Source organism: Ascochyta rabiei, chromosome 4 (assembly GCF_004011695.2).
Source record: "Ascochyta rabiei chromosome 4, complete sequence".
NCBI lineage: Eukaryota > Fungi > Ascomycota > Dothideomycetes > Pleosporales > Didymellaceae > Ascochyta > Ascochyta rabiei.
Window position 1 is genome coordinate 2,437,111 of NC_082408.1, and position 17,949 is coordinate 2,455,059.

The 17,949-nt window shown below is 46.1% G+C and overlaps 1 protein-coding gene across 1 annotated transcript, besides 6 other annotated features; it reads left to right on the forward strand.

Annotated features, from left to right (window-relative positions):
• Positions 1 to 263: part of a mobile genetic element that runs on past the window's edge.
• A 5,364-nt stretch (positions 264 to 5,627) lies between these two features.
• Positions 5,628 to 5,757: a mobile genetic element.
• Positions 5,758 to 7,301: 1,544 nt separating this feature from the next.
• EKO05_0003198 (uncharacterized protein) lies at positions 7,302 to 8,717 on the forward strand (the record flags this gene model as incomplete). The annotated part of the gene is made up of 1 exon (XM_038945240.1): positions 7,302 to 8,717. The coding sequence occupies one exon, from the start codon at positions 7,302 to 7,304 to the stop codon at positions 8,715 to 8,717; it is 1,416 nt and encodes a 471-aa protein (XP_038801758.1).
• A 2,496-nt stretch (positions 8,718 to 11,213) lies between these two features.
• Positions 11,214 to 17,949: part of a mobile genetic element that runs on past the window's edge.
• Positions 12,001 to 12,004: a direct repeat.
• Positions 12,005 to 12,169: a long terminal repeat.
• Positions 12,005 to 17,949: part of a mobile genetic element that runs on past the window's edge.

Genomic DNA, 17,949 nt, shown 5'->3' on the forward strand with positions numbered 1-17,949 from the left:
CTCTTCGTTCCCATCACATCAGCAATGGCTGGGCCATCACCTGTTACTAGGATTGCGTGACCTTTAAGTGTAAAATCCTGGTTAGATGCGCCGTCGTAAACTTCCACCCCGTGATGTAGTTGGATCAGCTCAGCTACAAGAGGCTCAAGCCATGTGTCTGCAAAGTCCTTGTCGAATCCACCTGGTATAATGTGGGTAGTTAGAGTGTTGGACGCGTCTTCTCTTACGCCTGGATGTAGATTTAGAAGATATAAGACCACTGGCGTAATACTTTAACGCTTTTTTGGGTGTTTAACCGTCCCAATGGCGTCCAATGTAAGCCTTATAGCTAAGTCTTAATAGTCTTGGAAGTATCCAGCTGTCCAGCACTCTCTGAACCAGGACCCATCCAATATGTCGTTCCGAGCTCCGTTGTCTGGCTGAGATGGATCGAATGTTGCCCTATACGATGATAGTTGTTGTGCTCTTGCTGGGTTGCTGTACTGAAGGCGAAGCCGTGGGAGCAAGGGAATATACTGGAAACGGTATCTTGGTTCTCTGGCATGATTATATCGTCCCTTCCCGCAGGTAGGAACAGCAGAGACCGCAGATAGTCTGCCTGTGAATGCCACGCAACTATCAGCGCAGCAATCCAGATATATAGGCTTGACAACATCCCTAACTGTATTATCCAGTACTTGACCTCCAGTTTGTGTAGGGTCACCAATATCAACGCTGTAGTGTTTTGTGATAGCCCAACGCATCTTCTTGACCTTTTCTCTTGGCGTGCCAATGAACGCATTAAGCATGTCCAGTGCTCTAATGTGGATGTTGTATCCGGACATTGAGGTCTCAGCCCCATAGCCTGGTGTAGCAGTAATCATGTCATGTACCCAATCTGCTATATCAGGTCGATCGTCGTCGTCTGGACTCTCTTTAACGTTAACAAGGGGCAGTGCGTTGTGGATATCAGTATCTAAGTCACTTGCGTAGTGTTTGGGATCAGATAGGTTTGCCTGTGCCAGCTCATGCTCATTATCAGTAAATAGAATATTCTGTTCGCGGCAGGCTGTTTAGTGACGCTTTTTCCGTCTGCGAGTGATATAGTGACGTGAGCCCCTATGAAGAGGTAATCGACATTCACACCACACCTTCCGAGCGATGGGACGACCATTGCTCCTCATTATTTTTCGTGATCGAGATAGTGCTGTGAAGATTAGAGCGAGCTGAAAGAGATGAAGCGGAGGGAAGAGGCGCTGCTATACTATGTTGTGGCAACACAGCGTCCTAGAGATTTCATCGGCAATATAAGACTACGCTTGCTCTTATCTGCATATCCATTCAAACTTGCGGGAAGCAGCGTGAGGGGTTAGAGTTTAGCTCTTCTACTTGCGTTTAGTATATGCAACAGACAGTGATGTCACACTGGGGACAGTCTTCTGTAACATGCTATTAAACTCGCAGATGTGGTATTAGGTAGAGAGCAGCTTAGACGAAAGTTGAAAAATTAAGCAGTTATGCTAGCATCACACGCGACTCCTGACCATACGCCTACCAAACAGCCCGCAACAAGGTCTTTTAACGCGCTGAGGGTGCCTAACACTCCTCCCGTGACCCCTTTACAACTGAAGTTACCAAAACCCAATTGTAACAGCTCTGTTTTTGCTCAAGACAAGACTGGCGACGACCATCCAGATAACTGCCTTTGGTTCTCCGAGCTAGTCAAGCTATCTGTCGAGCTTGCCCGAATCCTCCAACAGTTACCATCAGACTACTCCAATCTTTTGGTGCAACGTGGAACAGACACTACCCTTGCGCAGCGGCTCTTGCGTAGGGATACCAGGAAATATCGCAAGCAGATATTAGGCAATACAGCATACTGTAACCAGGATGACCCAGTCAAACGGAAAACTGTACTCCGGGCCCTTACACTGTTTTCCTTAGGTAGTATTCATGCTACCTAGTACCTAGAACACAGTGTACACGACCGAATCATGTGGCTAGTCCAGCTCAATACCAGTGGGATATAGCTTAAGCCTCCGTGGGAGAGTGATGTTGCTGTACAGATGGTGCGATTGATAGACTCAAATTCCTTAAGGATTACACCAATCTGCGATCCAACTATCCGTGCTTCGAATTGTCTCGCGCTTCAGCGCACCGGTATCATACCAGAGCCACCTCACCACGGCTGGATGATAGGGCTACGTCAACTCTGGCTCCGTCCTGACCAGGGAGGCGACACAACACACACATACCATGCTTCCAGAGCTTCGGCTCATCAGGTGCTTGCGCCCAAGGAGGCGGCTGTTGTCCACACTTTGTGTGCGACATCATGCCTATGTCAAGCCAACCGCTATAACCGCACTCTGGTGCCTGCGAGGTGGGGGTATGTGTGTAACTCGAGTTAAACCCCGCTCAAGACTTCAGGTACCGCGTTTATCGTCGCACTCCCTCGCCAAAGTGCATCGACACTGATTCCACGCGGCGCACACCCCGTTCCTACTTTTTTACAAACAGGCTCTCGTCAACGAGCCCATGGAAGACGATGATGACCTTGGGGCCCGTTCGCCTACACAATCGCACACATAGTCGCAATCTTCTAACCGCTCAGCCAGCCCCAAGAACATACCTCTTTATGGAATACTGGAAATAGGGTGACATATCACACTTAGCGAACACAACCGCTTTGAAAAGGGAGCAGCTCGGTAAAAACGGGCTTGCGCTCTTGGAGAAGCTGGACGATGTGGGCGACGGGCCTGTGAGATACAAAACAACAGATGACAGAGGCTGAGATAGGCAAGGTGAAGCAGCACCTGTCTGGCACACCAGGCGAAAGGCTAATGGACTATACAGGACCTCATTTCGCTGTCGCACCGCTGTTCATCGGAACGGAACCATGAGACCGAGTGGAAGAATCGCGTGCACACCAGGTGCTGGAGCTGGCTTTGGAAAACTGGGAGACGATAAGACGAGAGTTTGGTTCCGAAGCGTGTAAGTACTCTTCGGCCCGTCCACGACTTTAGGCACTCAAAGAGCTTCGCTGACCATAGTCACACCATCCAGAACTGCAGCTAGAATCACATCAGAACATCACCTCTACACATTCGAATAGCCTCACAACTGGCAAGATAGTCAATTATGTCATTCATCTTGAGCCCTTTAGTCCAACGCGCGACATTATATCATCTCTCTTCGGCATGTCGACCAATCCCGTTGACCACATTGGCTATCAGGGTCTGCACGCTCGACCAACCACTGTATCGATGGAGGATAAGGCCAGGGGTTGAAATGTGGAGGAGGCGGAGATACAACTGAGCGTGTGGGTGGCGGCGTAGGTGGCACGCATCAAGGCACTCGCGATGCACCTTGCGCCGCTTGTCGTTAAGAAGCTGACAGTAGAGGCACGGTCCGGCAAAATAGTTTCTAAAATGGCCACACGAGGTCGACGGAAAAGTCGCGGGGAAGGTGGCAGGATGTCGCAGGCGGAGCAGCCACAGATTCAGGAACCGACCCCGACTGCCACTGTTGTGATGGTCCCGGATCTTTCTGACGTCCCCTTACGGACTGTATTTCTACTCATTGACGGCCTATCCGAAGCGTAGTCGCTCTTCTTCGCCCGTGTCACACCCTCAACTGCTGCCCACCTATCAAATCCGGACATTTGTAGACCGGTGTTTAATATACAAAGTTACCAGTCGCATTCTTTAGGATACACGGCAAAAACAGTCTAAGCATACCAGCTGGCCAAGAGCTTAAGAAAACTGGGGGATTGGGTTGAGGTAAATTGCCGTCAGTGGTGGGATGTGTTCTTGGGGGTTCGCCACGCTGAAGCTGGTGATGAGTGAAATTACATTAGTAGCACTCTTTTTTGACATATTTTGTAAAATACACCAGCGCTTTGCATTACTCTTTCATTAATGGGCGAAGGGATTACACGCGTTTGGCCATTAATCAACCACAACCAAGTCAACGCACCAGCACATCTTTAAGGCCTCACCATCATTCGATCTGGTAGAGCGCAAACGCATCGAATGAGACACTCAGGATCTTAAGTTGCCATATCCTCAGCCCATTGTAGCCTACTCACTAATCTCCACGCAGCGCACCCCGCGTGTTCATTGTTGCCAACATTATTACTTGAATGCCCAGCTGTGCGGCTTCCTCCCATTTCCCTAGCAGTCCAGAGATCTCCCTCAGGTTCTCTTTCGCAACAACTGTTAAATTGTGGTTTTCCCCATAAATCTTCTCTATATCTGACAGCTCCATTTAGGAAATCTCCAGAGCCTCTTTCAAGACTCTCTTCTCCAGGTAGACCTCTGGCAAAATTTGGAAATAGCGCCTTCGCCAACAAGTCTTTTAAATACAGGTTTCTGGTATTCTTGCCAAGCTCCTTCTTTATCTGCGTCACCTTAATCTCGACTGCTTTATGCTGGAAAACATGTGCTAAAACTCCTGCAGCCCAGTTCTTCTTGCCCTGTGTCCCTAACTGCACTTGGTGGCATAGGTCTCTCTGTAATACAGCCTCCTTAGTCAATGTACGTTGATATGTCGTCTTTATGTTGGAAGATGCTGCTATCTCTTCAAGCCGTGTAACAACGAAGGCTCGCAGGCGAATGTCTGCCCAGTAGAAATGACGTATTGACGATATTAGCTAGAAGGTGTCACTAAGGTATATACGATGGCAGTTACAATAATACCTAAAAACTCTCTACCTTAAGAGGTGCAATCGCATCAATTACCTTAAAGACTGGTGTTTCCCTAATACTGTTACTATAACTCAGAGTAACTAGGCTTGATAGACTTACTGGGCAGGTCCTAAGAGTCCAATCAGGCAATCCCAGTCTACATTTCGCTTCTCTGTATCAGGATTGAGACAATATCAAAAGAAGATAGTCAAAGTAGGCTTTATTTCGATTCCAATACTTGTGTCGTTGGCTACCAGCTGCAATGCCCAACCAAGCAGCTTGTTGTTCTTCTAGAAGAGCACGCGCCGCTGCTAGGCCAGGGTTAGGTACAGCGGCTAAACCAGTGTTTCCCCACCTCAACGTCTTGAATTGAGTTCAGCGGAGCAAAAGAGGGCCAACCCGATGCGATCAGCGGTCATGGATCGATAAAACACAACTGCAACGAAGCTTGCAGCGACGTCTGGCTAGCCACATTCCCATCATATGCGCAAACGAAAGTATGGGCTAACGTCTTGGGATGCGTGTAAGATGTATTGATACCGGCAACCGCTTGGAATAAGGGGAGATACAAGTTCGAAGGAGGGCACGTTGTGAAGGTGGGTACTAGCATGTGGCGCTCCCACAAAAGCTTCTGGAAGAGCGCCACAATTTGAGCTGATCATACCGGTACATTTCTCGCTTAATTACAGACAGGGGACGATGCCGATAAAAGCTAAGACGCGGGGCAACGCTTATAAAGGTTCATTACAGTTCGAGACAGATCCAGTAAGAGGGGGAGATAGTGCTACAATCTTGTATCTCCACAGCCGATTGTTCCTTGATATCTCGTAATAACACAGCACAGCTCTACGACGGTGCGGTGATGGATTACACCACCGGGCGGATCAGATGATTAGCTCACGTAGCTTCCTGAGATTTGCGGCTTAGCATAGAAAACTCACGCTTTAACAAGTGAGCTTGAAGATCTCATAGTAGTCTATAGATCATATAGATAGATCCCTCATGGTCTGTGTTCAACATTGCCAATAAACTTTGTTATTGGAGTTTCAACCTGTATCTGAAATAGATAGCCTATTGTATACTCTTTATTGCAGCTCAAAGTAGCCAAGATTCTGGATGCACGATACTTGCCCACTATGAGCTTTCGTCGCCGTATTCATCTGCAAGACTCAGGTCACCAGCAAAGTACAGGAAGGTGCTCGATATGTAGTAGAAGGCATGATTAGGTCTGGGGCTGGCGGGCTCATTGTGGAACAGATCCTGCCACGCGCGTTAAATCTGCAAATCAATTTTAAAAGTGGAGGAGTATAGCGATTAGAACTTGTCCTAAGACACTAACAACCTTCTGCAGAATCTAATTCGTTTAGTCTGTATAGCAGCGAGACAATCTAACCTACTGGACTTCGGCCTGATTGTACATGTTTCTTGAAAGTCCTTTTTATGTGCGCATGTGCACTCTCCCATGCAGGCGTATCGCATGTCCGCTCGTCGCAATGTCCAGCAGGGCGGTTGCTGCTGTATGTGCTTATCCAGCTGTTGTTTACCGTATTTAGCTGGTGTTGTAATTGAAGTAGCTGCGTCTTTAGAGTAGGCTCCCAGGTGGCAAAGGCAATATCCAAGAAGAAGACTTTAGCGAAGTGAACAATAGCCTCTAGCCGCTACTGAATATCGAGGTCCATGGGCAGGATGTTAAGAATAAAGTGGCCGCGACTGATAAAGTCCTCCGGTCCAGTTTCAAGCGACGATCGTACTAAGACAGTAGTCCACTACAGCAGCGGGTTTGTTGTTAGGTCTGCGCTCTAATCCTTCAGTATATTGGTAATAAACCGGTTAATGCTTTCTTCAACTAAGCCTACTTTCCCGCTGTCTCCTAGTTTAGGGTAGCGCTTATATATAAGGGGTTGTCTAATGTTAAGCAGATTGTTCTCGAGCTCTTCTGACAGCTGGAGGCCTATCTCTGCAACAGAGCCATCATCGCTGTTGCAGTAGAAGAGGAAGCAGATCATGGAGGACCAGACGGAGTCGAAGCGCCGTTGTTTCCCAAAATCATCTATCAAAGAGGTAAATAGGGTTTGGCAGTTGCTTTAAACAATGCGATTCATCACCATGCGTGATTCCCGAGACCAACGTTCAACAAGGGCCTCTTTGCTGTCGAAGAGTCTCCAAATCGCACCTTGCACAGAGCGACGCTCTGCTGCATCTAAGAGAAAGCGGCGTTCGGCAGCTGCATCCGATTCGGGATTTGAGCCGAATCGGGCTCTCTTTCGGTTGGGCGCAAGAACAGCGCTTGGACGATTGCTTGTTGCGGACAGAAACGATATCCAATTAGATTTTATTGCGAGCCAGACAGATGAGTCTGAAGCAGCGGGAGAGTCCATTTCAGCTTCTATTGACCAAGTCTTGGCACGCTAACCAAAGAGCGGACATGATGGAGTAACTACCTATAGTAGGACGCACAGACCGTGCGTTGCTTAGCCAACACTATTATCGGGCCGTTCACTGCAGAACGCAAGACATAGCTGCTATGTCTCACCACGCAACTTGAACCACGCTCGCCTTGTACTGGCCACTCTCCACTGTCCCACTCCACCAACCTTACACCGCCCTCACCGGGTGACCGTTTGTCACCACAAAGGCATGTTCCTGGTGCGCGCACCCACACAAGTGCCCTCACCCGCGCAGCACCAACAGCTGCAGATCCTCTTTCGCCATCCTGGCTACAACGATAGTAGCAACGTGCTCTTCAGGCTGCAGGCCACCGACAGAGAGAATGACGGGCAGCCGGGGCTCTTTGCTCAGCTTGCCCTTGATGCTTGTACCATAGTGGCAGGGGATCGCGGTCGCCAGGGCTGGCTGTCGCTGTCACGCGACGGCAAAGTGCCCATAGAGCCCTCCAGCACGTTGCGCACCCGCAACTACTACTTTCACCTTGCGACCGCCGACGACGAGCCGTACCCCATCGTTCCGAACTTCGGGCAGTGGGTCTACCCGCACGACTGCCTTCCCACGCACTGGCAACAACTCGCACCCAACGTCAACGCTGCACCGCCGACCGTCGCCCTTGCGCCCTCGAACCTGACCACCGCCCTGCTTATGCGCGATGGCTCGTGCCGCCTCAGCGGCTGCTGCGAACAGCAGCAGGTCGCGCACGTCGTACCCCAGTCTGAGCTCAGCTGGTGGCGAGCCAACGGCATGTCGCGCTACAACACGGGCTTGACCGCTGGGCTCGACGACATGGCTAACGCCCTCCTCCTGCGCGCCGACCTGCACATTGCTTTTGACACGCCCCGTCTTGCATTCGTGCCTAAGCCCGCCACTGACGGCAGCATGCGCCTTGTCGCGCACGTGCTTGGATCCTCGCCTGAGCTTGAGCTTCTCTACCACAACCGCGAGCTGCACCCTACTGCTGTTAGTGTTGACATGCTGTACGCGCGCTTCGCATGGTCCATCTTCCCCCTGCTCTGTGCCTTCCTGGAGAGCGACACTGACCGTCGCCTGACCTTGCGTGCTTCTGACGCGCCTCTAGCTGACGCCTGGGGCTTCGTCGCTGCCGCTGATTGCGAGCGTTTCTCTATTGTTGCGAACGCGAGGCGGTCGCAAAGCCCGAAGAAGCGTAAACCAAACTGCGACGCTACACCTGAGGCTGGGGATACTGCAGAGCTTCGCCCTGGGACCAGCCGATCGCGCGGGTGCACTACAGAAGCAGACAACATCCTATCAGACGTAAGTTCGGCGAAGCGCCCTTGCCAAGATCCACCCCTTTCCGCTCCTCCTTCCGAGCACACATCGCCATCCTTAGCCTCGCTGCTGACACCTATATCCCCGTCCATCGACACGTCTCTCTTGCCGCAAGGCCCCCAGGCAATGCCTACACCACCATGTCCACAGCTAGCACAAGCTTGGCTTGAAGTCGAACGCCAGCGTTCTGACGCTGACGGCAAATGGAATAAAGAGCAAGACTGGCTTCGACACGTCTGGGCCGGCCAAACCATGCGGGCCGACGAGGTGAAACGCTGGTTCGAAGGCATTGGTTACGAGGTCAGAGAGGTTTAATTCTGCATGCACGCCTTTGAGCTTGCAATTTAATTGCTGAGACCAAATTATCTTCCTAGACAGAGCTACGATGAGTGGATGCCGAGCCTGATTTTACTTTGTACACTTTTACATATTCGTTGTGCGTTGTTATGATACCCCAACTAGTGTCGCTAAGGACCTACTTCTGTTCTTGAATCAAACAATCATACCTTCATCTGTTCTCTGTATGCTTGGTGAATGTGAAGCCTGTAGCCCTTACAGAAGATCGTATTCTAGAGTGATCGTGATAGGTGGAAAATTCGTTCTAGACATGCTACCATCTGTAGACTAACAATCGCGTTGCTGGTCCTCTTCGGGCACAGCTGTTCGCGAATGTCGTCAGGAACATCGCTGTGAGAGTTTAGAACATGGCCCTCCACAAGATGGATCAGAGCCTTGAGGTGATGCGTCTGTAGCTTGTAATGCCCTTTGCCGATACCGGTAGGGTCACGCCAGCAACGCGGGCCGCGGTTGCATGGCGGCCCTAGACAATGCATCAGTGCATATACTTCGCACTAACCTAAAGGACTTGCACTAGCCTCCTGCGCGGCACTAAGTTGAGAAGCACAGTCACCAAGCATTCTCTTTGTGGCAGATACCTCTCTTTTGTGTACGCAAGTTGCGTTAGCCAATGTTGCTACGGCCGACTCTACATAGTGAAAGGAGGGGATCCATCCTCAGCTTCTTACTAGAACGAAAAAGCGCTGCCCATCAGAGCAGCTGCTTCACGACCACTGACCAGTCAATGTGCATGTCATTATATCGTTTGGCTAAGTTACGCTCTAAGCGATTGTTGACCGCTGTCACAATACTAGTGTCGTTGTATTCCACTTACAATACCTGCCTGGTGATAGCTTCCTAGGCAGAAGAAGTTCCTTCACTTTCGGCTGCAGGTATGCGCCAATACACAGCAGGTGCCAGAAAGATATCCTGCTCTGTATCTTTCGATAGAATCTTGTTGTTGACAGCCACCTTCTATTCTGTTAAGTAACAGAGACGAGTTGGTGTGTCTTTGTCGTAGCCGTTGTACTCGTCCAACTCGGCCGACAAGGATGTTATGGAAAGTATTGCTATAGTGACGATGAGACGGAATTGAGCAGAGGGTTAGGCGAGGTTTTACCTCGGTTGACTACCGTACCCAGGCACGGACGTTACTGGGCAAGCGTGCCAGACCATAGCAACAAGAAGCAGGGAAACCAAGAGATGCTCCTTGCAGAATGCGAGTTACTGTAATGCTAGCCATTGTGATGCTTGTGGTGGTTGTGCACAAAGCACGCGTTCTTGTTTAGTGTTTTGACCTATACCGTACTGGCACGCCGCCAGACCACGTAGGGCTTAGGTACTGGTAGCGTAATTAGGGGCTTAGACAGCGCGCTCTTGCTCTAGAGGATTCCTAACGCACCACTAATCTTGCAATGATTAGGTTGTTGCTTGCGCGCCCTCTGGTCACGCACGTCGCTGGCTGACATCCATCTGCCTCAGTCTCTCCAGCCGGCATTCGAGAACCCTGCCCAGACTTATCGGTTGCTTTTAGTTTAGCCTTACCCGCACCCTTAATCGTAAGTAGTTACCCTTATCAGAGTAGCTTCAAGTTAGCAAAATCACTCTTAAATGGTCAAGCGAGGCGCAGCGCTTACAATACGTTTACGACGAATAGCTTGCCTGCTAAGTGATATTTTGGAACTCTGTGCGCTTACATGACCGCGTCCCCTCTTTAACTAAAATCACGTAGGTAGCGACTGCTGCACTGTTGATCTTACTGATAGACAGATGACTAACACAATAAATAAATTGCTCTGCAGACCATAAGAATGCATTAGCCCTTAAACTATATTGTTGCCTCACGTGTCTCACTAATTAGTGGAGAAACACTGAGACCACGACAATTTGGCGTTATTAATAAGGTGCGGCGCAGCACTACGAGCTGTTCAGCCTTGCTGCGGCCGCAATCCCTCAGCCCTCCGCTCCCGCTTCAACTCCCCTGCCTAGACAATGCCGTCTTCCTCTATTTACGCTTTCCCTCTATACGCATCTGCCACCTATGTTAATTTCACAACATAGATCTGCTCAGCGTCACAGCCAGCATTATCGCAGTTCTCTAACTCTCAGCTAAGGTCCTTAAGTACCTAAGCGACGTTAGAGATGCCCTAAAAGAACGCTCGCACTGCAAGGCTGAGATATTAAACCTTTCTGCCCTACTTTGCGCCTTACAAGATTACGTCTAGAAAGAAGATCTAAGCTAGCTGTAGTATACTGCCACCGCAGAGCTTGCAGCCCCTAGAGGCCTATTTAACCAGTTTAAGCAGGCGCTTAAAATGCTACAGAATAAGATGACAGATAGAGGTAGGCTGAAGAAATTAGGCAAGGTGCTTATGTGGAATTTTAAAAATGAGGAGATTGCTGGCATATTAGATTAAATAGAGCGTTTAAAGTTGTTTATAAAGACTGTGTTGCAGATAGACTACCTGTAAGCTTCCTGTTAAAGTTGTACTTTAGTTAAAGACCGTAAGCACTGATTCTATTGGTTCTTAGGGATGAGTACTGGTGGATTGGGTAGGGTTATTAACTAAGCAAAGCTTGTGAAGATAGGGTGTAATAAATAGTCCAGAGTAGACTGTCTAGTTTAAGAGCAGGTTAAAATTCTAAAGATAAAATTAATTAATAAGGTTAAAACACAAACTATAAGGTTTGTGTTCCTTCTAACTATATACTAAGGAGATGCAGTACTTATTAATAAGTAACTAGAGTTAGTCTAATAAATTATATAAGGGTGCTTATAGATAAGTATATTAAACTATACTTGTTAATAAGCAGTTACGTAATATCCTTATCTGTTCTTTCCTTCTTTACTGTCTATTCCTTTAGGGCGGAGTTAAGGGTCTTAGTTAGCTAGTACTTATGTTTATGCTGTGCCCTAGCACAGGATTATAACACTATTCCTCCTTTATCTTTAGTTTATTCTTAAACTATATAATTATTTGTTAGAGTTTTATATAATCTATAATCTCTATATCTAGTAACCTGTAAGTTAAGATGTTGTTACACACCTACAATATCTATCTTATATTAGAAATCTGTTAAGCTAATATACCTACTAAAGTCCCCTATAATTATTGTTTCTTTAGCAGCTATAAGTACTATATTATGCTAGGTAGTCTAAAAGGTCTAAAGTGTGCTAAGTGTATAAAGGCTAGTAAGCTATATATAAACATGTCTTAGGTGTTATTAGTTAAGACTTATAAGGAGTATAAGTAAAAGGTAGAAGTAGACAAGTGTTAAGGACTAGCCTTAGGGTGGGATGTAATAAGGGTTGATATGGTATTGTATCTCTTAAGGAGGTAACACGTTGCGTGTCCTTCTAATATGTCTGTAGGGCACGTAACCGCCCTATCTTGCTTAAGGCTTAGACAAGGTCTAAGCCTATAACATACCTCCTTTCCCTATCTCTCCCTAGCTAAATGTATTTTATAGGGTCCTTTCTGCGTTTTTTATAGATTAGAAGGACACTAGTAGCAGGTAAACTCTAGAGCTAGTTGTGGTTGCGTAAGGGCCCGCCTCTTAGTAAGTTAGCTGCTAGTCTAGTCTGTGGTTTACCTAGGGTGGTCCCTGCGCGCACCTAGGTTGTTTTTGTTTTATCTAGCGCACCTGCCTAAGTTAGCTACTATACTACTCTACGCTCTTACCTAACTTACCTATCTTACGCCTACCCTATTTTTTTTATATTACACCTACGTTTAACCTACTATATCTGTTGTTACTTCTAGTTATAGCTACTAGGCCACTAACTAAGGAGCTAGTAGTCCCCCTAGAGGGGGCAGTTGTAGTCTGCTACAGTCCCTCCCCTCTACCTATAATATTCCCCTAGTTTTTTTTTTTTCTATAGTGTCTAATTTAGTTACAGGGCCTAATAGTGTATATAGAAAGCTTACTGCTGTTGTATAGGCAACTATAAGGTTAAGGGCAATTTAGATAATAAGGACCTAGTCCCTGTCTCTACTAGCGCTATCCTGTGCTGCCTATACTTCCTCCTTACTATTCTTACTAGTTAGCCTTGTACGTGTCCTGCTTCTGTTATAGGCCTACCTGCCTGCTAACCTTCTACAGCTAACTATGTTCTAGGTGCTAGTAAGACGTGCTGTACCTACGCTAAGCGTAAGCGTACTTACGTGTATAACAATAACCTCTTTACTATAAATACTAAGCTCTGCTACGCCTAGCGTAACTTTAAGCAGTACATCTAAGTATATATCTCTGTCCTAGCCCTATATTCCTAACTAACAGTAGTTAAGGTGTTAGTAAGTACTAGTAACGCCTATATTAAGATGCCTAGCACATAGGGTATAGGCGCTAACAAGGCTAACTAAGAGCGTTGGCCTGTCTTCTACTGTAAGTTACCCCCTTAGCGCCCCTATAGGTCTTCCTTTCTAATATAACAGTCTTATTAGGCGCCTACTATAAGCATAGGCAGGTGTACAAGGCTGCCCTTAACTTAGCCCTAGCTAACCCTACGCTGGCAAAGTAGCTAACTACCTCTTACGCTGCCTATGCCTCTGCTAAGCCTAGTACCTAGGTTACCCTACCTGCCACGGTGTTGTCTAGGTGTTATAGTAGTAACTAGCTTAATGCGTACCTCTAACAGTTTATAGCTATTATAGGGTTAGCCTTCTAGTCCTAGACTAAGCGCATAAACTAGATAGAGGCAGTCTAGGCCTACACTACTATAAGTTTTTCTGCCTATATTAGGTGCGTAGCTAACTTAATCTAAAGGATGCTATTAACTAAGTTAAGCGCCTACTTACTACACCCTACTGCTGCCTAGAGTACGCTCTGCTGTCCTGCTTATCCTACTACTGCTGCTCTAATTCCCCTAACAAGCGCTGCTTAACTGTCTGTTAGCTCCGCTCGCCTCCCTGCTGTTGCTGCTCTCCTTCCCCTGTAGAGTTGCCTATACCCCTGCGCTGTTACTACACTCCCTCCCTTATAGAGTTACCTATACCCCTACGCTGTTGCTACTTCCCCTCCCCTATAGAGCTGCGCTTATTTACCTACTATTACTGCTTACTATCTGTTATAGAGCTGCACACGCCCTACTATAACTTTAAGAAGATATTACAGCTAATATGTAGCAGCACTATTAAGGCAGATAAGGTAGATAATAACAACAACTATAAGGTTAACTGCCGCTACTGCATTACGCAGAACTAGGCCTAGGACATAGCTACTGCTGCCTATTACTCCCTGTCTGTTAACAACTCTATCTTTTTTAAGCATTAAGGCTTACTACTGTTTGTCTAGTGGTATAGAGTATAAGGTAGCGTTATACTAATACTGTAAGGTCCCTAAGCTCTTCTACGCTAGGCCTTATACCCTACACAGTAACTCCTAATAGGACCCTATAAGGGTTATTATAAATAACAAAAGTTTCTTCTTTTCTATATCTACTACTTATATGCTATGTGTATTACTATAAAGGCCTTCTAGGCCTTTATGTCTTATAACGCTTCTAGTAGTTCCTACGTTAGCTTTGTGTATCCCTTCTATTTAACTAGAACCTGTAACTTATTCTGCCTGCAAGCCCTTTTTTCTTTTAGAATAGACTCTACCTCCTATTTAGCTAGGGTTAGGTTGTCCTCCTCTAGGACAACCAGCAGGCCTAGTCTACTTTCCTGCAGGCGCTGTGTTAGTAACAGGTTAGAAGCTGTATGTTCTAGTAGGTCTACATACACTGTCTTGTAGAGGTTACCTAGCAAATCTAGGGTAACTGTTAGAGGGGTAGGAACTGCAACTACTGTGTACTAGGCTTGTAACTAGTCTAGCTTCTAGCTTAGCCTATTAGTTTTTACGTTGTAGAGCGAAAATTACACCTTATCTCCTACATAGTACCGCTCTGTAGGCCTACAGCTGCAGTCTGTTGCGTTCTAGGTACGTTGTTACACCTATACTATAGCTACCTAGGTAAGCTCTATACCTTACTAGAGGTGGTCTAGAAAATAGACCGCCTGTCCCTATAGTGTGTTCTAGCTAGTAGTTAGTAGCACTGTTGTCTATAGGAGGTCCACATTATACCTATAGAGGAGCAGGTTAGAACTAACCCTAGTAACTAAAGAGTTATAATTGTTAAGTGCTAGTTAGCAGGCTAGAAGATAGTTAGGCTAGTTATCCTGTTTAAAGTTAACTATAACCTATAGGACTGCCTACACCTCTTAGTTAGCACACTCTGTTCCTCTGTCTATCTAGGGGTAGTAGGCTATAGAGAGTAGCTAGTTCACCCCTACAAGGCTACACAGCATTATCTAAAAATGTCCTAGCTAGTCTAAGCTGCAGTCTAAGATTATAGAGCTAGGAAAGCCTTAGAACTGCTACTACGTGTTGTAGAAGACCTTAGCGCAATATTCTGTAGTTATAGTAATTATTACCTTAAGCTGTATATACTTAGAGAGGTAATCTATAATAACTAAGAGATAGTATAGTGTATTCTTATTAGCCTAAGGAAGGTTAACTATAAAGTCTATTAACATCTAGGACTAAAAATAGTTAGCAATAGGTAATAGCTAGGGTAAGCCCTACTGTTAGCGCTGTAATATATGTGTGCTGTAATAGTAGTAGTTATAGATATAACGCTAAACGTCCTATAACATCCCCTCCTAGTAGAAGTTATGTCTAACAATGTGGAATATAGCGTTAGCACCTAGATAGCCTGTTAGGTTAGATTTATGTGCCCTTTGGATTATTATGGTTATAAGTAGCTTCTAACGCAGAACCTATGTAACCCTGCCCTACAGTAGCGTGCTGTAAGCACTAAGCGCGCAATCTGTAATTTACTAAGTTATCTTAGCCTTAGGAGGGAACTGGTAGGCTCTATTACAGATAGTAGACAGGCACGCTATATGCCCTACGTCCTGCTAAACGCCTTTGTCCTACAGCAATTGCGTATGTGTATTAATAAAAAGTAGAGGTATACTAGGGCCTAGTGTACTAATTACTAACACTAAAACTAGGGTTATTATCCTATAGACCCCCCCTAACCTCCTATTATAGTCCTATTCCTAACAGCTCAGCGCATCTAGTTAGGCTGCTAGGCGTCCTAGGCGGAAGCAAAGGTAGAAACAGAACTTTAACAGCTCCTCTACCTATTAGTGCTGCCTCTTGCTTAGCCTGCGCGCTGTAGTAAAGTACTAGAGGTTCTTGTAGTTAGTTAGGATAGTGAAAAGCCTAGTAACAGACCCTAATTTAGCTGCCTAGACACCTAGGCACTTTATAACAGCAGTTAACTCCTTATTATAGATAGTGTAGTTCTATTATTCTATTATAAGTATAGCAGAGTAATACGCTACTAGGCAAAGCACCTTCCTATGCTATTAAGAAAGGCAGCTACCTAGCGCCTTGCTAGAGTAGTCTGCCTCTAATAGTGTTTTACGCTTAGGGTCCTACTAGGCTAGGACTATTTCTGTTATAAATGCGTTCTTTAGCTAGTAGAACGCAGCGTCCTCCTCCTGCCCCTACCTAAACAGGATATCCTTCCCTATAAGTTAATTAAGTAGGGCGGCGATATTAGAGAAGGCTAGGATAAAGTCCTAGTAGAAGTTTGTAAACCCTAGGAAACTGCAGACCCCACACAAGGACTGTAGAGCTTCCTAATTACAGATAGCCTTAACCTTCTTAGGATTAGGATAAATGTCCTTTCTAGCTTCTATAATATATCCTAGGTAGTGTACTTCCTTTATTGTAAATACGTACTTCTTAGGATCTAAATACAGTTCTACATTGCGTAGGAGCGTAAGGACTCTGCTAACCTTCCCTAAGTAGTCTGTCCTAGACCTACTACTGTAAACTAGAAAATTATCTAGGTATGCAGTAGCATAGTTGCCTAATATCTCTTAAAGTGCGCTATTAATGTAACGCTGGAAGGACACTAGTGCTCTAGCTAGGCTAAACAGGCAGACTAGCCACTTAAAGAGCCTAAAACAGGTACAGAACGTAGTAAGGTGCTTATCTCCCTCTATAACATAAATCTAGTAAAATACTACACAGATATTAACCTTAGAGAACTAGCAGGCACCCTCTAGTGTACGCAAGGTCTCCTTAATAAGAGGGAGTAGGTACTAGTTAGTAATTATAATGCTGTTAAGTGTATAATAGTCTACGCACATACGCTACCTACTAGAGGACTTTTTAACTAGTAGGACTAGGGCCTCTGCTAGGGAAGAGGAGGCGCAGATCTACCCCTTGTCTATTAGTGCTAACACCTGTTTCTGTAGCTTAAGTAGCTAATCCCTTAGCATGTTATACAGAGGGCCCTAGAGTAGAGGCTTCTTCTTCCTAGACTAGTCGCGTTGTAACTATATGTAGTAATCTATCTAGCCCCTGTGTAGAGAAAGGCTAAAGGCCTTGCTCTTATTAAATAGGTCCTAAAACTGGACTAACTTAGGGGAAAGAGGGTCCACCTTCTCTGCTGTCCCTTACGCTCCTAGGGATTAAACTAAGAGGATTTTAGTGATGTCGTAGAGGCTTATAGAGACAAACTAGTCCCTAGGCAGGCGCTTCTAGAGCCTATCAGCTAGGGTCTTATTAAACTTAGTTACTAACAGAAGAGCTACGTAAATATTTAATGTATGCTCTAAGGATTTAGAGATAATAAGGTTCCCTACCTGTTGTATCCTTAGTATGCCCTTTTCTGCGTCTAACACCACGCCCTCTTGTTAGAGCTAGGGCTTCCTTAAAATAACATCCTAGCTTAGACCTGGCACTACGTAGGCTACAGCCTACAAGTGCTACCTGTTTAAGTTATACCTAAACAGGACTAAACAGGAGATTACAGACTTTCTACTAGTGCCTACTGCTTACGCTAAGCGTTATAGCAGCACCTTAATAAAGTCTCCTCCTAAGCGCGCAGTAAAGTTATTACTTACTGCACTAAAGTATTTACACCCTAAGTCTACCAGCGCGTTAGCCTAAATTGCCTTATTAATAAACAACAGAACGCAGAATAGGGGCTTATCTATAGAGTCTGTAATAGCTCCCCTAGTAGCCTGTAATGCCCCTGCACTAGTAGTCTCCCCTACTAATATACTTCTACAGCGCTTCTAACTTAGACTTATGTTAGGAGTAGTTAGTTTCCCCTATGTAAACCAGCCTCTTTCTTACCTAAGATTATTACTGTCTACACTATAGTTACTACTACGTTAGCGTAATCCTAGTAAATGTGTCCCTT